This window comes from Hypanus sabinus, chromosome 13 (genome assembly GCF_030144855.1).
Source record: "Hypanus sabinus isolate sHypSab1 chromosome 13, sHypSab1.hap1, whole genome shotgun sequence".
Taxonomy (NCBI): Eukaryota; Metazoa; Chordata; class Chondrichthyes; order Myliobatiformes; family Dasyatidae; genus Hypanus; species Hypanus sabinus.
Genome location: NC_082718.1, coordinates 67,725,367 through 67,748,093, shown reverse-complemented (window position 1 = coordinate 67,748,093; position 22,727 = coordinate 67,725,367). Strand labels below are relative to the sequence as shown.

The window sequence follows — 22,727 nt, the reverse complement described above, 5'->3', positions numbered from 1 at the left end:
CCTAAGCTACTAATAACTATATGGGCAGTATTTACGCAGCTTTTGCTCAAATTGAGGTTCCTGTTTGGTTGAAGCCCAAATCACACCGACCCTAGATCCTAGACCCTATTGTTTACAGAAGGTGGCTGAGTCCTGTGGTTGTTAGCAGAGGTTGCTAACAAGCCAAGACTGTATAAGAGCCCTGGTGAGAGGGTTACACAAACTAACGAAAAAATCTGCAGATGCTGGAAATCCAAGCAATGCACACAAAATGCTGGAGGAACTCGGCAGGCCAGGCAACATTTATGGAAATTAGTACAGTTGACACTTTGGGCTGAGACTCTTCACCAGGACTGGAGAAAAAAAGATGAGTAGATTTAAAAGGTGGGAGAAGGGAGAGAGAAACATAAGGTGATAGGTGAAACTGGGAGGGGGTAGGGGTGAAGTAAAGAGCTGGTGAAAGAGATACAGAGCTGGAGAAGGGAGATTCTGATAGGAGACAACAGAAGACCATGGAAGAAAGAAAAGGGTGAAGGCGCACCAGAGGGAGGCAATGGGCAGACAAAGATATAAGGAGAGAGAAGGAAAAGGGGATGGGGAACGGTGAAGGAGGGTTGGGGGGGGGGTACATTGCAGGAAGTTCGAGAAATCGATGTTCTTGCCATCAGGTTGGAGGCTACCCAGATGGAATACAAAGTGTTGCTCAGCCTGAGTGTGGCCTCATTGCGACAGTGGTGGAGGCCATGGATAGACCTGTTGGAATGGGAAGTGGAATTAAAATGGGTGGCTACTGGGTGATCCCACTTCTTCTGGTGGATGGAGCGCAGATGCTCGGCAAAATGATTTTCCAATCTATGTTGGGTCCCAACAGACTCACAGGTGAAGTGTCGCTTCACCTGGAAGGACTATTTGGAGCCCTGAATGGTAGTGAGGGAGGTGGTGTAGCACTCATTCTGCTTGCAAGGATAAGTATCAGGAGGGAGATCAATGGGGAGGGGCGATTGGCCTAGGGAGCGATCTGTGGAAAGCATAAAGATGTGCTTGGTGGTGGGATCCCATTGGAGGTGGTGGAAGTTTTGGGATGAGACCAGATGTGCATGAAATGGAAGAGATGCAGTTGAAGACAGCATTAATGGTGGAGTAAAGGAAGCCCCTTTCTATGAAAAAGGAGGACATTGCCTTTGTTCTGTAATAAAAAAAAGCCTCATCCTGGGAGCAGATGTGGGGATAGTGGGAAGGGGGTGAATTTTTACAAGTAACAGAGTGGGAGAAGATATAGTCCAGGTAGCTTTGAGAGTCTGTGGGTTTGCAATAGACATCTGTAGATAAGCTGTCTCCAGAGACATAGTGAGACTGAGAAAGAGGAGGGTGGTGTTGGAAACGGACCAGATAAATTTGAGGGCAGGGTGGAAATTGGAGGCAAAGTTGATGAAGTCAATGAGTTCCGCGTGGGTGCAGGAAGCAGCACCAATGCAGTCATTGATGTAGAAGTGTGGGACTGTTCCACGTAGCTGACAAACAGGCAGGCATAGCTGTGAACCATGCAAATGCCCATGGCCACACCTTTTGTTTGAAGGAAGTGGGGGGAGCCAAAGGGGAAATTATTAAGAGTGAGGACAAGTTCCACTAGGCAGAGGAGAGTGATGGTGGAGGAGAACTGGTTGGGTCTGGTGTCCAGAAAGAAACTGAGAGCTCTGAGGCATTCCTAGTGGGGCGATGCAGTTATATAGGGACTGGACATCCATAGTAGAAATAAGATGGGGGCCAGGGAACCTGAAATCCTTAAAAAGATTAAGAGCGTGTGAGATATCATGGATGTAGGTGGGAAGGGATTGAACTGGGGAGGGGTAGATAAAACAGTTGAGGTGTGCCAATATGAGTTCAGTGAGGCAGCAACAAGCTGAAACAAAAGGTTTAACTGGACAGGCAGATTTGTGGATCTTGGGTAGGAGGTAGAAATAGAAGGTGCGGGGTGCAGGAACTGAGGTTGGTGGCGGTGCTGGAGACAGTGGGCTGGTGCTCCTTAGTAGGGTCCTGTTCGAGGGGCAAGTAAGAGGAGGGGTCTGGGAGTTGGTACTCGGCCTCGGCAAGGTAAAGGTCAGTACACCAGACTACTACAGCACCAAGCTTTATTTGTGAGTTTGATGGTGAGGCTGGGATTAGTGTGCAGGGAGTGGAGAGCAGAGTGTGCAGGGAGTGGAGAGCAGAGTGTGCAGGAGTGAGGTTGGAATTGGAGAGAGGAGTGTCTCCAAAGTTGAAATGGTTGATGCCCCATCGACAGTTTGGCAATGAAAAGGTTCAAAGCAGGCAAAAGACCAGGGTGTCCAGGAAGAGGAGGAGGGTTGAAGATGGGAGAAGAGGTCATCTGTGCAGGGAGAGTCCTTGCCAAAGAAATGGGCTCGGAGACAGAGGAAGAGCTTAGCGTAATGCTGAGCTTGGACTATTATTTACACACACACAGTTATCTTTTGCCTGTTCTTTGGCTTTTCCTTCTCTAACATTTATTCACATTGCGTTCTTTTTATGGATTTCTTCTGCTTCTGCACTGAACTCTTCTAGTGAACAAATGCAAGCCACACTACAGTTTACTCACATTTTCATTTTTTCTATTAACAAGTCCATTGCACCCAGTTCTCAACATACTGGTCCATAAAGTATTCCTCTGGATGCTTCAATTTCCTCCCACATTCCAACAGACAAATGGGTTAGCAGGCTAATTGGTCTCGGGTGTAACTGGGCTACATGTGTGTGTTAGCCCACAAGGGCCTGTAATTGTGCTGTAACGCTAAATAAAATACAAATAAGTTCCTAACCCCAGGAAGACACAAGAGCAGAATTAGGCCATTTGGCCCATCAAGTCTGTTTTTCCATTACATCATGGCTAATTTATTTTCCCTCTCAACCCCATTCCCCTACCATCTCCCTGTAACCTTTGGCACCCCAACTGATCAAGAACCCATCAACCACTGCTTTAAATATATATTTAAATGGCTTGGGCTCCACAGCTGTCTGTAGCAATGAATTTCACAGATTCTCTGGTTAAAAAAATTCCTCATCTCTGTTCTAATTGACATCCCTCTAATCTTAGGATGTGACCTCTGGTCCTGGACTCCCACACTACAGGGAACATCCTCTCTAATCCATGGTATTTAGCCCTTTCAACGTTTGATAGTCTTCTATCATTTTGCATTTTCCCTTCCCCTTCCTACTTTCAAAGGTCTTACTGTCTTTCCTTTCAGTTAGTCCTGACAAAGGGTCTCGGCCCAAAACATCTACAGCACTTCTCCCTATAGATGCTGCCTGGCCTGCTGCGTTCCACCAGCATTTTGTGTGTGTTGCTTCTGTCCATTCTGCTATCTTTCCTGTAATACCACAGGCTCGTGTTAAGTAGCCTTTTGAAAATCCAAGTAACTGATGTCCAGTGACTCCTTTATCTAGCCTGCTTGTTATTCCCTGAAAGAATTCCAACAGATACATAGGGTAAGATTTCCTGTTAAGGAAACCATGCTGACTTTGGCCAATGTTATCATGTGCCTCTCAATTACCCTGAAATCTTATCCTTAATAATGGATCTTAACATCTTCCCAACCATTGAAGTCAGGCTAACTGGCCTATAATGTTCTTTTTTTCTGCCTCCTTCCCTTCAAAGAGTGGAGCAGTATTTACAAATTTCTAGTCCTCTAGAGCTAGAGATTTTTGAAACAAATATTTCCATGATCTCTTCAGCTACCTTTCAGAACCCTGTGGTGTAGTCCATCTGGTCCAGGTGATTTATCTATCTTCAGACCTTTCAGCTTCCCAAACACCTTCTTAGTAATAGCAACTACACTAGCTTCTGCTCTCTGACACCTGTATTTCTGGCATACTGTTAGTGTCTTCCACGGTGAAGACTGACGCAAAATTCAAAGATCATTCAACATATCTTTGTCCCCATTCTTCACTCCAGTATCATTTTCCAGCAGTCCAGTATCCACTCTTGCCTCTCTTTCTTACTCTATATATCTGAAAAATCTTTTGGTATCCTCTTACATCACTGGCTAGCTTCATATTTCACCTTGTCTCTCTTCATGGCTTTTTTAGTTGCCTTCAGTTCGTTTTTAAAAGTTTCATAATCTTCTAGTTCCCACCATTTTTTCCTATATGCCCTCACTTTAGCTTTTATGTTATCTTTGACTTCCCTTGTCATCTCCTTTAAGAATATATTAATTGGCTTCATCTCCCTTAAGAATATGTTATCTTTGGGATATACCTTGATGACGCCTTCTGAATTGCTCCCAGAAACTCCAGTCATCACTGTTCTGTCAACCTTGCAGATGTCCCCTTCCAATCAACTTTAGAAACATAGAAAACCTAGAGCACAAGATGGACCCTTCGGCCGACAACACTGTGCCGAACATGTACTTTAGAAATTACCTAGGGCTACACATAATCCTCCATTTTTCTAAGCTCCATATACCTACCCAGGAGTCTCTTAAAAGACCCAATTGTATCGGCCTCCACCACCATTGCCGGCAGCCCATTCCAGGAACTCACCACTCTCTGCGTAAAAAAACTTACCGCTGATATCTCCTCTATATCTACTTCCAAGCACTTTAGAACTGTGCCCTCTCATGTTAGCAATTTCAGCCCTGGGAAAAAGCCTCTATCTACAAGATCAATGCCTCTCATCATCTTATACACCTTTATCAGGTCACCTCTCATCCTCCACTGCTCTGTGGAGAAAAGGCTGAGATCACTCAACCTATTCTCATAAGGCATGCTCCCCAAAAATCCTTGTAAATCTCCTCTGCATTTCTATAGTTTCCACATCCTTCCTGTAGTGAGATGACCAGAACTGAGCATAGTATTCCAAGTGGGGTCTGACCAGGGTCCTATATAGCTGAATCATTAGCTCTTGGCTCTTAAATTCAATCTCACGATTGATGAAGGCCAATGCACCATATGCCTTTTTAACCAGAGTCAACTGTGCAGCAGCTTTGAGTGTCCTACGGATTCCAACCCCAAGATCCCTCTGATTCTTCACACTGCCAAGAGTCTTACCATTAATACTATATTCTGCCATCATATTTGACCCACCAAAATGAACCACCTCTCACTTATCTGGGTTGAACTCCATCTGCCACATCTCAGCCCAGTTCTGCTATCAACCTCTGACAGCCCTCCACACTATCCACAACACCCCCAACCTTCGTGTCATCAGCAAATTTGCTAACCCATCCCTTCATTTCCTCATCCAGGTCACTTATAAAAATCACAAAGAGTAGGGGTCCCAAACAGATCCTGGAGGCACACCACTGGTGACCAACCTCCATGCAGAATATAACCCGTCTACAACCACTCTTTGCCTTCTGTGGGCAAGCCAATTCTGGATCCACAAATCAAGGTCTCCTTGGATTCTATGCCTCCTTACTTTCTCAATAAGCCTTGCATGGGGTACCTAATCAAATGCTTTGCTGAAATCCATATACACTACATCTACGGCTCTACCTTCAAAGTGTTTAGTCAAAAAATTCAATTAGACTCATAAGGCACAAGTTTGACAAAGCTATGCTGACTATTCCTAATCCTATTAGTCCATAGCAAGAGATGACTTGGGAACAGGGGAAGTAGAGTCTGTGTGGATTGAGCTGAGGAACAGTAAGGGTAAAAAGACCCTAATGGGTGTTGTGTACAGGCCCCCAAACAGTAGCGTGGATATTGGGTACAAGTTGATTAGGGAGTTAACATTGGCATGTGCTAAAGGTAATGCAGTCGTTATGGGAGATTTCAACATGCAGGTGAACTGGGAGAATCAGGTAGGTGCTGGACCCCAGGATAGGGAGTTTGTGGAGTGTCTAAGGGATGTATTTTTGGAACAGCTTGTGCTTGAGCCAACCAGGAACGAGGTTATTTTGGACTTGGTGATGTGTAATGAACAGGAATTGATAAGTGATCTTGAAGTAAAGGAGCCATTAGGAAGTAGTGATCATAACATGATAAGTTTTTATCTACAATTTGAGAGGGATAAGGGCAGATCAGAGGTGTCAGTGTTGCAATTAAATAAAGGAGACTACGGTGCCATGAGGGAAGAGCTGGCCAAAGTTAAATGGGCGGATGCCCTGGATCAGACAGTGGATCAGCAGTGGCAGATATTCTTGGGCATAAAACAAAAGATGCAAAAGCAGTTCATTCCAATGAGAAGGAAGGATTCAAAGAGGGGGAAGGGGCCACAGTGGTTGACAAAGGAAGTCAGAGATTGTATAGCATTAAAGAAAAAGAAATATGACAGGGCTAAGATGAGTGGGAACACAGATGATTGGGAAAGTTTTAAGGAACAGCAGATCTTAACTAAAAAAGCAATACAGAGAGAAAAAAATCAGGTATGAGCTCAGTCTAGCCAGGAATATAAAAGGGGATAGCAAAAGCTTTTTTAGCTATGTGAAGAGAAAGAAGATAGTTAAGAACAATGTTGGCCCCTTGAAGAATGAATTGGGAGAAATTGTTATGGGAAACAGGGAAATGGCCACAGAATTTAATGCGTACTTTAGATCTGTCTTCACCAGGGAGGACACAAGCAATCTCCCAGATGTATGGATGGGCCAGGGTCATAAGATATCAGAGGAATTGAGACAGATTGACATTAGGAAAGAAACTGTGATGAGTAGACTGGTAGGACTGAAGGCTAATAAATCCCCGGGTCCGGATGGTCTGCATCCGAGGGTTCTAAAGTAGGTGGCTCAGGAAATTGCGGATGCATTGGTGATCATTTTCCAATGTCCCTTAGATTCAGGATCAGTTCCTGAAGATTGGAGAGTGGCTAATGTTATCCCACTTTTCAAGAAGGGAGGGAAGGAGAAAACGGAGAACTATCGCCCTGTTAGCCTAACGTCAGTCGTGGGGAAAATGCTTGAGTCCATTATTAAGGACGAAATAGTGGCACATCTTGATGGCAGTAATAGGATTAGGCCGAGCCAGCATGGATTTACCAAGGGCAAATCATGCTTGACTAATCTGTTAGAGTTTTTTGAGGGTGTAACAAGGATGTTAGACGAGGGTAAGCCAGTGGATGTTGTGTACCTAGATTTTCAGAAGGCATTCGATAAGGTGCCACATAGGAGATTGGTGAGTAAAATCAGAGCTCATGGCATTGGGGACAGGGTTTCAACATGGATAGAAAACTGGTTGGCAGATAGAAAGCAAAGGGTAGCAGTGAATGGGTGTTTCTCGGACTGGCTGGAGATGACTAGTGGGGTACCACAGGGCTCTGTATTGGGACCACAGCTCTTTACGATTTATGTCAATGATTTAGATGAGGGCGTTGAAAACTATATCAGCAAGTTTGCTGACGATACTAAACTGGGTGGCAGTGTGACATGCGAAGAGGACGTTAGGAGAATACAGGGAGACTTGGATAGGCTGGGTGAGTGGGCAGATACTTGGCAGATGTCATTCAATGTGAATAAATGTGAAGTTATCCACTTTGGAAGCTGGAACAAGAGGGCAGAGTATTGTCTGAACGGTGTAGAGTTAGGTAAGGGAGAAATGCAAAGAGACCTAGGAGTCCTAGTTCATCAGTCAATGAAGGTGAATGAGCAAGTGCAACAGGCATTGAAGAGGGCAAATGGAATGTTGGCCTTTGTTACAAGGGGAATTGAGTACAAGAGCAAGGATGTCCTTTTGCATTTGTACAGGGCCCTGGTGAGACCACACCTGGAATATTGTGTACAGTTTTGGTCTCCAGGTTTAAGGAAGGACATTCTGGCAATTGAGGAAGTGCAGCGTAGATTCACTAGGATGATTCCTGGGATGACAGGGCTGTCTTACGCAGAGAGATTGGAGAGATTGGGCTTGTACACACTGGAATTGAGGAGATTGAGAGGGAATCTGATTGAAACGTTTAAGATAATTAAAGGGTTTGATAGGATTGAGGCAGGAAATATGTTCCAGATGTTGGGAGAGTCCAGTACCAGAGGGCATGGATTGAGAATAAGAGGTCAGTTATTTAAAACAGAGTTGAGGAAGAGCTTCTTCTCCCAGAGAGTTGTGAAGGTGTGGAATGCACTGCCTCGGAAGACGGTGGAGGCCAATTCTCTGGATGCTTTCAAGAAGGAGCTAGATAGATATCTGATGGATAGGGGAATCAAGGGATATGGGGACAAGGCAGGGACTGGGTATTGATAGTGAATGATCAGCCATGATCTCAGAATGGCGGTGCAGACTCGAGGGGCCGAATGGTCTACTTCTGCACCTATTGTCTATTATACCTCTCCAAATGTTCATAAATCCTGCCTCTCAGGATCTTTTCCATCAACTTACTGAATTAAGACTTACTGATCTATAATTTCCCAGGCTATCTCTACTCCCTTTCTTGAATAAAGGAACAACATCTGCAACCCTCCAATCTTCCAGAACCTCTCCCGTCCCATTGATGATGCAAAGATCATTGCCAGAAGATCAGCAATCTGCTCCCTTGCTTCCCACAGTAACCTGGGGTACATCTCATCCGGTCCCAGAGATTTATCTAACTTGATGCTTTCCAAAAGCTCCAGCGCATCATCTTTCTTAATGTCTATATGCTCAACTTCTCTCTCAAGCCTCTGTAATTCCCTCAACTCTAATGTAACACTGGTACATCTGACTTTGTCTCATCCCTTTCAAACTGCAGGGTGATCATTGTCTCCTTTTTTAAACAAACCAACCCCACCCCCTCTGCCTACCTGCCTTTTCTTTTGATGCCATGTGTTTCCTTGGATATTAAGCTCCCTACTGTGATCTTCTTCCAGCCATGATTCAGTGATGCCCACATCACAGCTATCAATCTTTAATTGTACTACAATATCATCTACCTTATTCCATATACAGTGTGCATTCAAATACACCTTCACTCCTGTATTCATCAACTTTGTCCCCATGTTACACATCAACTCATCCCACCGACTGCAATTTTGCCATCATACCTGTCTTTCCTCTCAGTCTTTATTATACACTGCATTTACTTGTACACCTACAACCTCAATACTCTGGTTCCCATCCCCCTGCCAAATTAGTTTACACTCTCACCCACAGCTCTAGCAAACCTGCCCACAGTGATGAGTTGCACTACAGCTTCAGGTTCAGGTGCAACTTGTCCTTTCTTTACAATCCATACCTTCCCTAGAGGAGATCCCAGTGCTCCAAAAATCTGAAAACCATCAGCCTACATTTGCTGCCAACAATCAGGTCCCATATACCAGCATTCAGTGCCTTGGTGATTCAAGTGTTATCCAGACTCTGTTGAAACAATGCAAGTCCCTGCCTCCATCACTCCAGGGCAGGGGGGCGGGGTGGTAAACAAAGGTTGAAGTTGCAGCAAGGGTTAAGATAATTTCAAAGCAAGGATCAGTTAGAGACAAAGTGTCCAGATAGTCTGCATCAAGAGAGGTCTATGAAGGGCATTGCTTCCCTTTGCACAGCAGGGGACCAAAACAGGAGGCAGATTTTGGAAAGGCGCAAAAATAACAGGGTTGTTATCATGGTTGACTTTAACTTCCCTAATATTGATTGGCACCTGATTAGTTCCAAAGGTTTAGAAGGGGCAAAGTTTGTGAAGTGTGTCCAGGACTGATTCCTGTCACAATATGTTTACGGCCAACTAGGGGGAATGCCATACTAGATCTAGTATTAGGTAACAAACCGGGTCAGGTCACAGATCTTTCAGTGGGTGAGCATCTGGGGGACAGTGACCACCGCTCCCTGGCCTTTAGCACTATCATGAAAAAGGATAGAATCAGAGAGGACAGGAAATTTTTTAATTAGGGAAGGGCAAATTATGAGGCTGTAAGACTAGAACTTGTGTGTGTGAATTGGGATGATGTTTTTGCAGGGAAATGTACTATGGACATGTGGTCGATGTTTAGGGATCTCTTGCAGGATGTTAGGGATAAATTTGTCCCGGTGTAGTGTGAAGGAATCATGGGTGACAAGTGAGGTGGAAAATCTAGTCAAGTGGAAGGCAGCATACATGAGGTTTAGGAAGCAAGGATCAGATGGGTCTATTGAGGAATATAGGGTAGCAAGAAAGGAGCTTAAGAAGGGACTGAGGAGGGCAAGAAGGGGGCATGAGAAGGCCTTGGCAAGTAGAGTAAAGGAAAACCCGAAGACATTTTTCGATTATGTGAAGAACAAAAGGATGACAGGAGTGAAGATAAAGGTGAGAAGATGTGCCTGGAGGCTGTGGAAATGAGCAAGGTTCTCAATTAATACTTCTCTTTGGTATTCACCAATGAGAGGGAACTTGATGATGGTGAGGACAATATGAGTGAGGCTGATGTACAGGAGCATGTTGATATTAAGGGAGAGGAGATGTTGGAGTTGAAATATATTACGATGGATAAGTCCCCGGGGCCTGACGGAATATTCCCTAGGCTGCTCCACGAGGCGAGGGAAGAGGTTGCTGAGCCTCTGGCTGGGATCTTTATGTCCTCATTGTCCACGGGAATGGTACTGGAGGATTGGAGGGAGACAAATGTTGTCCCCTTGTTCAAAAAAGGTAGTAGGGATAGTCTGGGTAATTATAGACCAGTGAGCCTTACGTCTGTGGTGGGAAAGCTGTTTAAGAGATTCTTAGAGATAGGATCTTTGGGCATTTAGAGAATAATGGTCTGATCAGGGACAGATCGTGTTTAACAAACCCGTTAAGAGATCTTTGAGGAGGTGACCAGGCAAATAGATGAGAGTAGTGCAGTGGATGTGATCTACATGGATTTTAGTAAGGTATTTGATAAGGTTTCACGCAGTAGGCTTATTCAGAAAGTCAGAAGGCATGAGATCCAGGGAAGTTTGGCCAGGTGGATTCATAATTGGCTTGCCTGCAGAAAGCAGACAGTCATGGTGGAGGGAGTACATTCAGATTGGAGGGTTGTGACTAGTGGTGTCCCACAAGGATCTGTTCTGGGACCTCTACTTTTTGTAATTTTTATTAACGACCTGGATGTGGGGGTAGAAGGGTGGGTTGGCAAGTTTGCAGAGGACACAAAGGTTGGTGGTGTTGTGGATAGTGTAGAGGATTGTCGAAGATTGCAGAGAGAAATTGATAGGATGCAGAAGTGGGCTGAGAAGTGGCAGATGGAGTTCAACCCGGAGAAGTGTGAGGTGGTACAATTTGGAAGGACAAACTCCAAGGCAGAGTATAAATGGCAGGATACTTGGTAGTGCAGAGGAGCAGAGGCATCTGGGGGTACATGTCCACAGATCCCTGCAAGTTGCCTCACAGGTAGATAGAGTAGTTAAGAAAGCTTATGAGGTGTTAGCTTTCATAAGTCGAAGGATAGAGTTTAAGAGTTGCGAGGTAATGATGCAGCTCTATAAAACTCTGGTTAGGCCACACTTGGAGTACTGTGTCCAGTTCTGGTCGCCTCACTATAGGAAGGATGTGGAAGCATTGGAAAAGGTACAGGGGAGATTTACTAGGATGCTGCCTAATTTAGAGAGTATGCATTATGATCGGAGATTAAGGGAGCTAGCACTTTACTCCTTGGCAAGGAGCAAGATGAGAGGTGATGTGATAGAGGTATACAAGATATTAAGAGAAATAGATAGAGTGGACAGCCAGTGCCTCTTCCCCAGGGCACCACTGCTCAATGCAAGAAGACACGGCTTTAAGGTAGGGAGTGGGAAGTTCAAGGGGGATATTAGAGGAAGGTTTTTTACTCAGAGTGCTTGGTGCATGGAATGCACTGCCTGAGTCAGTGGTGGAGGCAGATATACTAGTGAAATTTTAGAGACTACTAGACAGGTATATGGAAGAATTTGAGGTGGGGGGATATATGGGAGGCAGGGTTTAAGGGTCGGCAAAACATTGTGGTACAACAATAGTACTGTGCTGTACTATTCTATGTTCTATTAAAACCATTTAGCATACCAAGAATCTTTACCATGCAAAGGTGCAAAGAATTTGAGGGTGAAACTTTCTTCAAAGGTCAGTTACTTTACTAATTCTATGCCTTTAATATATAAATTCTATTGGCTATTAACATGTGCATTATCACAGTGTAATTGATTATGCAGGTAATGAATTTAGACATAAAACATTATACCTAACTGGTCAATCTCTGTATAAAAATGCCATTAGTTTTAGAAAATACGTCAGAATAGTTCAGTGACAGGAGGTAAACTGTTCTTCTTGTGCACACGTAAATACAGTGTGATTGAGGAGCAAGTGAGAGTTTTCAGAGTCCAGTAATCACTAACACATCCATACATACAGGAGGGAGGTGTGGTTCACCCAAAGAGGTGCCATACAGCAATTACATCAAACAGGGATCAATTTAGTTAGGCTTCCACACAACCGTTAACCACACCATACTCTGGGGAGCTCATGCAAGTGTGACACAATAGCTCAAAATAATGGATCTGAGAGAAAGCATTCAACACAACACAGCATGGAGTCAAAACCCGACAGAAAACTAATCTTGCAGTGCAAAGCTTTACTTGTAGTAAAATAAAATCACAATGCATTTTTAAATTAGGACTGTAATTTTTTTTTACATAGATGCATAACTTCTCACGATAGAATTTGAAGCATACATTAAAGGACACTGGAAGAGTCCTGGCGAGGCGTGCACAGTTCCCTGCTGTAGAGGATGGTCTCTCTGCATCTGTGAGGAAGCTGGCTCCATTTGAACAGGCCATTTCACCGGCAGCAAGTAACACTGAGTCAGTGAATTTCCTGCACTCGTTTCTATCAACCAAGAATGGAATACTCCACAAGACTTTTGCCTTATTAGCCTACCCCACCCCACCCCACCCCACCTGAATAAATCACAGCTGTAGGCAAGAGAGGCAGTGCCTGGTTGCACAGCTCTGGGGATAGTGACAGAGTAGTGAATACAGTCTGTAACATCTCAGATCACACCAACAATTCTGCTGTCACTTGGATTCTAGCTCCATGCTCCAGTATAACATTCCCTCTGTTCCCCACGCCCTCTCCAATTCTGCTATCACACTCAATGAAAGGCACTGACCTCAAACAGTAATCTGGTTCTCTTGCCTTACACACTGTCCAAGTGTTACCATGTTTCCAGTATCTCCTGTTTTTTTTTTAAATTTCAGATTTGCAGCACCTGTTGCTGTTTGCTGGGTTCCAATGAGTATTCGGACCAGTAAGGCAGGTACCAGTACTGGCCTAGCACTTCACATACAAATGAACCAAACATTCATCAACAAAACAATTCAATAATCTATGCAATTATTGTCAGAGATGCATACTGGATGTAGATATCAGATTTTACATTCACTGTAATACATAATCATGTATTACATTTGGGCTTTGACAAGGTTCTGCACGGAAGGTTAGTTAGGAAGGTTCAACCTTTAGTTATTAATATTGAAGTAGTAAAATGGATTCAACAGTGGCTGCATGGGAGATGCCAGAGAGTAGTGGTGGATAACTGTTTGTCAGGTTGGAGGCCGATGACTAGTGTTGTGCCTCAGGGATCTGTACTGGGTCCAATATTGTTGTATGCAGTATGCAGATGATACTAAGGTAGGTGGCATTGTGGATAATGAAGTAGGTTTTCAAAGTTTGTAGAGAGATTTAGGCCAGTTAGAAGAGTGGGCTGAACGATGGCAGATGGACTTTAATGCTGATAAGTGTGAGGTGCTACATTTTGGTAGGAATAATCCAAATAGGACATACATGGTAAATGGTAGGGCATTGAAGAATGCAGTAGAACAGAGTGACCTAGGAATAATGGTGCATAGTTCCCTGAAGGTGGAATCTCATGTGCATAGGGTGGTGAAGAAAGCTTTTGGTATGTTGGCCTTTATAAATCAGAGCATTGAGTATAGGAGTTGGGATGTAATGTTAAAATTGTACAAGGCATTTGTAAAGCCGAATTTGGAGTATTGTGTACAGTTCTGGTCACCGAATTATAGGAAAGATGTCAACAAAATAGAGAGAGTACAGAGATTTACTAGAATGTTACCTGGGTTTCAGCACCTAAGTTACAGGGAAAGATTGAACAAGTTAGGTCTTTATTCTTTGGAGCATAGGTTGAGGGGGGACTTGATAGAGGTATTTAAAATAATGAGGGGGATAGATCGAGTTGACGTGGATAGGCTTTTTCCATTGAGAGTAGGGGAGATTCAGACAAGAGGACATGAGTTGAGACTTAGGGGGCAAAAGTTTAAGGGTAACACGAGGGGGAATTTCTTTACTCAGAGTGGTAGCTGTGTGGGACAAGCTTCCAGTAGAAGTGGTAGAGGCAGGTTCGGTATTGTCATTTAAAGCAAAATTGGATAGGTATATGGACAGGGGAGGAATGGAGGGTGGCCTGAGTGCAGGTCGATAGGACTAGGTGAGAGTAAGCGTTCAGCGTGGACTAGAAGGGCCCAGATGGCCTGTTTCCGTGCTGTAATTGTTATATGGCTATATAGTTATAATCACCATTTGTGTCCTCAGCTCTGCTCCCAGAGCAGGCAAGTGCTCAGATGCAGAGGTACAGAATGTGACAGTTACTCTGATTTAAAGCTTATGTGCATAGATCAAATGTGCATAGATCATGGTGTCTTCTACACTTGCTAGGACAAATCAAAATTAAGGGCACTTCATTGTGAGTATCCAATGAATCTAAAAGCAACATTTGAACAGACAACACATGAGCAAGCATTTCCCTACATTATAACTGGTTGTAACTTAACGTACCAGTTTCAGCCATTTTATCTGTACCAAGTGATTACTTTTTAAACATTTATTAATTTACATACTGAAAGGATGGCAGGTAGAAGATAATGTGGAGATGCTGGATGGTTCAGATCGTTTCAGTTTGCCCAAAAATTAACGCACAGACCCAGCTTGTTTTGTATCAGCTTTCAGCCACAGCCTCAACCACTGAGCTTCAATTCCCTTTTTTCTTTCCTTTCAATAGTTAAAACTCCAGCAACTAGCAAATGACTCTTTAGTTGCTTCAGTTATTTACTGCTCAACTGGTCTGATCTGATCTCTTGCTGATAAACACATTCCAACTGCAATGGTACAACTTATGATATGTACATAATTTTCATCTGAAAAGATCTTATGAAACTGCAACAATTTACATCGTTATTAATGGCCAGATCACCAATCAAAGCAAACTTCCAGTGAGTGGGACTCAAGAAGCTTCATCATAGCTTCATCACTGAGAAGCCGAATGTTACAACTGTAACCCAGTGCACAATACACAAGGTTTGGGTACAAGCTAAGCTGCAACTAGAAACTCTAGTTTTTGAACATTGAACAAGAGGATACAGTTGCTTGTATGTGCTGAGTTTGTTACACACTGGTAGAGTCCTCAAGTCCTCTTCTGCTGATGTCCAGCCAAAGGGCCAGTGGAAATGAAGACATTGTTGAAACGAGGCCCTAGTACTCCACTGTCACGGCTTTGGTTCGGAGGTATTCATGGAGTGCTTCCTCACCTGAAAACAAGGGTAGGAAATGAAATTTATTCAGACAGATGGATACAGAGTGAAGTCACTCAACTTGCAGTTACACAGCACGGATAATATTTACAACGCCAGCACACTAGCCCAACACTGTACTGCATCGTGTGTGGTGCTGGCCTGCCACCACCCTGCACACAGTACAATCCTGTAAACAGCATGGATAATAATATTAATTTAAGGTTTAACACTGACCAAGACAGAGGATAACATCTACTCAAAGTAACATTTATTATCAAAGTATGTACATGTTACCACATACTACCTTAAGTCATTTTCTTGCAGACATTTATAGAAAAATAAAGAAATACAATGGAATATATGAAAAACTGTACATAAACATTTTGGAGATAGTGATCACAATTCTATCTCCTTTACCATAGCCCTTGCAGAGTGATAGGAACAGACAAATTAGGGAAGTATTTAACTGGAGTAAGGGGAAATATGAAGCTTTCTAGCAGGAACTTGAAAGTATAAATTGGGAACAGATGTTCTCAGAGAAATGTATGGAAGAAATGTGGCAAATGTTCAGGGGATATTTGCGTGGGTTCTGCATAGATACATTCCAATGAGATAGGGATAGGATGGCAGGGTACAAACCGTGGAGTACAAAGAATTGAAAATCTAGTCAAGAAGAAAAGCTGACGAAAGGTTCAAAAATTAGGCAATGACAGAGATCCAAAAGGCTAGCAGGAAGGAGCTTCAAAAAGAAATTAGGAGAGCCAGAAAAGGCCATGAGAAGGCCTTGGCAAGCAGGATTAAGGAAAACCCCAAGGCATTCCACAAGTATGTGAAGAGCAAGACGAAAAGACGTGAGAGAATAGGACCAATCAAGTGTACATTTGAAATAACAGAGAAGTGTTATTTGATATTTTATATTTATTCTTTAATTGGTCAAATGACATTAATATACCTCCTTCAAAACAGTCTCCTATATATCTAATCCCTTTGTGAAACCAGTTATATAAAAGCTGATTATCCATTGTAAAAGGGATAAGTTTATTTTGAATTAAAGGTCTCTTTGCTAATAAAGATTTCTTTATCTCATCATCATTTATCTTATTCCATCAATCAAACGTTTTAGTATAGGAGATTCTTTCTTTTCCCATATCCATTTAGATTCCCATTTATATATAAAATCTTCTGGTATATTTTTTCCTATTTTGTCTAATTCTATTCCAATCCATGCCGGTTTATCTTCATCAAAAAAAAGATGCAATAAATCTAAGTTGATTTGCTTTGTAATAATTCTTAAAATTTGGTAATTGTAACCCTCCTAGGTCAAATTTCCATGTTAATTTTTCCAACGATATTCTTGACATCTTACCTTTCCAAAGGAATTTCCTCACACATTTATTTAACTCTTGAAAAAATTTCTGCAGTAATTGTATTGATAATGTTTGGAATAAATATTGTAATCTAGGGAATATATTCATTTTTACAGCATTGACTCTACCTATTAATTTTATTATCCATTTATCAAGATCCTCTTGAAATTTTTTCAATAATGGCAAATAATTTAATTTAAATAAATTCTTTATATCATTATCAACTCTTATACCTAAATACCAATTAAGTGCTTATTTAAGAGATAAACTGGGTCAAACAATGTTATTGCCGAAACCTAATGAAATAGAAACTTTACTTCATAAAGGAAAAACTAAAAAATTTCTATGTATAATTTGATTCAAAAACAGGCAATTAAACAAGGAATTCATAAGTCAAGACAAAAATGGGAAACTGATTTGAATATTAAAATTGATGAAACAAGTTGGTCAAGATTATTATGTCTTGACAGTATGACAAATGCAATAAATGTTTGACTAAGATTAGTACAATATAACTTTTTACATCAAATATATATTACACCACAAAAAATAAATAGATTAAACTCAAATTTATCTGATCAATGTTTTCGATGTAATCAAGAAATTCATACTTTTTTACACTCGGTCTTGTTTTAAAATTCAACCTTTTTGGACAAATTTAAGAGTTTTACGGGAACAAATTATTGGAATACAACTTCCACATAATCCAACATTATTTTTAGTAGGCGATATTGAAGGAATAAAATTGAAATCCAAATTGAATAAATATCAGAAACAAATCATAAAAATTGCATTGGCAGTAGCCAAAAAGGCTATTACAGTTACTTGCAAATCGGATTCATATAGATCGTTGGAAGAATGAAATTTTTAGCTGCATTCCACTTGAAAAAATTACTTATAATTTACTTTTCTTTCTTTCTTTTTCAATCTTTTTATTATTATTAATAACATGAACAAAATACAATTGATATATTAATAAAGGGATTACAAACATACAAATTCCCATTGCACATAAGCAATGATTACAGTATAAATGAGTATTCCCAAAACATGAACAATACAGTATATATATGAACAAGGTAAATCTAGGTATTTCATAATAGATAATATAAAAAAAACAGAAAAAGAAAAAAGTTATGCAAAAATAACTAAACTACTAATCTAATAGCTAATAAAGAAAAAAGCAAAAAAGAAAAAAAGAAAGAAAAACTAGAAAAAGAAAAAAAAGGGCTGTTTATAATATCTCACAAGAATACATAATCATCAGTGTCGTCAACCCCGATCCTCTCAACATAAATAAGATTAAAGCTGAAAAATCAAATAGGCTTGGAACAGGGTCATATTACATCATATGAAAATATTGAATAAATGGTCTCCATATCTTTTCAAATTTAATAGAAGTATCAAATACACTTCTAATTTTTTCTAAATTTAAACATAATAGTTTGAGAAAATCAATGAAATACAGTGGGAGGATTAATTTCCTTCCAATTCAGCAAATAGATCTTCTAGCCATCAGAGTGAGAAATGTAATCATTCGACAGGCAGAAGAAGATAAATGAAGTAAGTACATCATTGGTAAACCAAAAATTGCGGTAATAGGATGGGGTTGTAAATCGATGTTCAATACCGCAGAGATAATATCAAAAATATCTTTCCAAAATTTTTTCAAAAGTGGACATGACCAAAACATATGAGTTAAAGACGCTGTTTCAAATTGACATCTATCACAAATAGGATTTATATAAGAATAAAAATGAGCTAATTTATCCTTGGACATATGGGCCCTATGTACGACCTTAAATTGTATTAATGAATGTTTGGCACATATAGATGATCTATTAACTAATTGAAGAATTCTATCCCAATTCTCAATAGGAATAATAAAATTAAGCTCCCTTTCCCAATCATTTTTTGTCTTATAAAGGGGCTCTGAACATATCTTCATAATTATATTATAAAGTTTTGATATAATCCCTTTTTGAAAAACAAACTCTCCAAAATATCTGAAGACACAAAATTAGAAACGTAGGAAGTACAGTACCTAAAAAATGCCTAATCTGTAAATATCTAAAAAAATGAAATCTAGGCAAATTGTATTTATTAGATAATTGCTCAAAAGACATAAAATAATTGTCCAAGAATAAATCAGAAAATCTTAGTAATCCCTTACTTTTCCAAGCTGAATAAGCTTGATCTATAATTGAAGGGTGGAAAAAGCAATTAGATACAATAAGAATATTTAAAACGAACTGAGTCAACCCGAAAAATTTCCGAAATTGAAACCATATACGTGAAGTATGTTTAACTATCGGGTTGTCAATTCGGTTCGGCAATTTAGAAAGAGCAAGGAGGAGAGAAGTCCCTAAAATAGAACCCAGAGCATAACCTGGTACCGATTTAATTTCCAAACTCACCCAATGAGGGCTAAAAGATCCATCCCAGTCTTTCAACCAACATAACAAATATCTAATATTAACTGCCCAATAATAAAATCTGAAATTAGGTAATGCTAACCCACCTTCCTTCTTTGCCTTCTGTAAGTATATTTTACCCAACCTGGGATTTTTATTCTGCCATATATATGAGGAAATGTTTGAATCAACATTAGTAAAAAAAGATTTCGGAATAAAAATTGGTACCGCTTGAAAAATATATAAAAACTTAGGTAAAATAACCATCTTAATAGCATTAATCCTACCTATCAGAGATAAAGATAATGGTGACCACTTAGTAAACAAGCATTTAATCTGATCAATTAAGGGTAGAAAATTAAACCTAATTAAGTCTTTATGGTTTTTTGTGATTTTAATCCCTAAGTAAATAAAAGAGTCATTAACTAATTTAAAAGGTAAATTTCCATAAATTGGGACCTGTCTATTCAAAGGAAACAATTCACTCTTATTAAGATTTAACTTATACCCAGAAAACTCACTAAATTGAGCCAACAATGATAGAACTGTTGGAATAGATTTCTCAGGGTTAGAAATGAATAATAATAAATAATCTGCATACAAAGATAACTTATGAATATCTGTCCCATGATTAATACCCGAAATATCCTGTGATTCTCTGATGGCAATTGCCAAAGGTTCTAAAGCAATATTGAATAGTAATGGGCTAAGAGGACAACCTTATCTAGTGCCCCGAAATAAACAAAAAAAGGGAGATCTTTGATTATTAGTAAACACTGAGGCTACTGGAGTGTGATAAATCAGTTTAATCCAGGGAATAAATGTCGGATTAAAATTAAACTTCTCCAACACATTAAATAATTAAGGCCATTCAACTCTATCAAATGCTTTGTCCGCATCTAATGAAATGACACATTCTGAAGTGCTATGTGAAGGAGTATAAACAATATTCAATTATCACCTAACATTGAAAAAAGAATAACGATTTTTAATAAAACCGGTTTGATCTTCCAAAATAATTTGGGGTAATACCTTCTCCAACCTGGATGCCAGTAACTTGGAGAAAATCTTAGAGTCTACATTCAATAAAGTTATTGGTCTATAAGATGCAGTTAGTAGGGTCTTTATCTTTCTTCAGTATTAAAGAAATGGAAGCTCTATAAAAAGATTGTGGCAAATTCTCCAATCTAATTGCTTCTTCAAAAACCCTGCATAACCAAGGAGAAAGAGTAACAGAAAAACATTTAAAAAATTCTACAGTAAACCCATCTGGACCTGGTGCTTTCCCAGCATTCATTGAGGAAATAACCCCTTTGATTTCTGCATCCGTAATAGGAGTATCTAATATTGAAAGATCATCTGATGATAATTTTGGAAAATTCAATTTCTCAAGAAAATCACACATGATATTACGATCCTGAGGGAATTCAGAATGATACAGGGAGGTATAAAAATCTTGAAATGACTTATTTATCTCATCATGGTTAACTGTCAAATCCCCATTCTGCTGACAAATCTTAGTGATTTGACGTTTAACCAAAGCATTCTTCAACTGACTAACTAACAGTTTACCTGATTTATCACTATATATATAAAAATCAGATCTGGTTTTCATTAATTGATTTTCAATCGGAGATGTAAGTAATAAACCATGTTCCGTTTGAAGTTCAACCCTTTGTTTGTAAAGCTCCTTACTAGGAGTGATCGAATATTTGTCAATCTCTTTAATTTTATCAACCAATAAAAGAGTCTCCTTCTTAATGCGTTTTCTCAGACCAACAGAGTAAGAGATAATCTGTCCACGTATATACGCTTTAAAAGTGTCCCAAAGTGTTCCGCAAGAAATATCATCCGTGGAATTAGTTGAAAAGAAGAAATCGATCTGTTCCTTCATAAATTTAATAAAATCCGGATCTTGCAGTAAGGTAGAATCAAATCGCCATTGTCTAACATTAGAAGCTGTATCCGTAAATTTAATAGAAAGTTTTAATGGAGCATGGTCCGAGATAGCTATAATATCATAATTACAACCAATTACTGATGGAATAAAACAAGAGTCAATAAAAAAAATAATCAATTCTCGAATAAGAGTGATAGACATGTGAGAAAAAATAAAACTCTTTGTCGTTAGAATGCTAAAATCTCCAAATATCAAAAACTCCATTATCAGTCAAAAAGGAGTTAATACAAGTGGCCGACTTATTGGGTAAAGTCTGAATAGATATAGATTTGTGCATCAAAGGATTTAAACAACAATTAAAGTCACCACCCATTATTAACTTATATTCATTTAGATTAGGTAAAGAAGTAAATAAGGATTTAAAAAAATCAGGACTATCCACATTTGGAGCATAAACATTAACCATGGCAACCTTTTTATTATAAAGTAAACCCGTAATTAACAAAAATCTACCATTCGGATCCGAAAAGATATCGTGTTGAACAAATACAATAGAGGAATCAATAAAAATTGAAACTCCCTTTACTTTGGCATTCGAATTCAAATGATACTGTTGACCCCGCCAAGACCTAAAAAAGCGATATTTGTCCTCCTTCCTCACATGAGTTTCTTGTACAAAAATGATATGAGCATTAAGTCTTTGGAATACTTTGAAAATCTTCTTTCGTTTAATCGGATGGTTTAAACCATTAGTATTCCAAGACACAAAATTAATGGTCTGAGCCATATTTCTAAAATCAACCCTTTGGTATAAAAAGGGTTAACCAAATTATAAACTCATGCACCCAGAAGAGGAACCAAAAAAGAGAGCGGACCTGGAAGTGACGACATTGTAGACATATTTGAAGTTCAAAAATAGCCCAAATGAAAAAACTAAAACAAACTGGTAAAAGAAAAATAAAATTAGAAAACAGACCATCCCCCACCCCCACCCCCACAAGAAAAAGAAAAAAAGCCAAAATATGGCTAGAAAAAGGAAAAAATGAGACTAATTCTACCCCCATATCAGCGGAAGACCACTCCGTATATAAAAAAAACACCCAGACTTTAAAAATTATAATCACTATACTGAAACCACACTTCTTAATATACTTGGTTGTAAAAAAAACAAAAAGACTATAATCACTAAAAGCTTATAAATCAGGTTATAACCCAAACAAATCAAGAAATATTTAAACTGTGATAAGCGATGCATTGTAGGAAGAAGACGAGAGAAAAAAAAATAACACCATCTTAAACAAAACCAAGAATATTTTTCCAAAAAACCACCATCTTAATAAAAAAGAATTCACCTTCGAAGGGTTAAAAATACAACTTCGAAGGAACAAAAATAATAGTCAAGAATATAGTATAATGGTTAAAGTGTATAAAACAGAGCAATTAGTATGACGAAAACACACTTTAACTTAAATATAAAGTATAGGATAAACCTACACCAATAATCAGAAACTAAATCTGGTTTGAGGAATCGAAAACCATCTTACACAATCGGAATCACTCATTTATTAGAGATTAGTGTGTGTAGCAGTAGGGAAGTTCTCCTCCAGATAACTTCTCACTTCAGATGTAGAAAGGAAAACCTGGCGTGGAGCATTCGGTGGAGAGATTCTA

At 39.7% G+C, this 22,727-nt stretch overlaps 1 protein-coding gene across 2 annotated transcripts in view; it reads right to left on the bottom strand.

The window, feature by feature from the left end:
• Positions 1–12,402: 12,402 nt before the first annotated feature.
• aldh1l2 (aldehyde dehydrogenase 1 family, member L2) overlaps positions 12,403–22,727 on the bottom strand; it is a 134,095-nt gene continuing 123,770 nt past the window's right edge. For both annotated transcript variants that reach the window (XM_059987849.1, XM_059987850.1), the window contains exon 23: positions 12,403–15,390. In XM_059987849.1, coding sequence (XP_059843832.1) covers positions 15,335–15,390 — 56 coding nt within the window. In that variant the 3' untranslated portion in view covers positions 12,403–15,334. The remainder of the gene's footprint in view (positions 15,391–22,727) is intronic.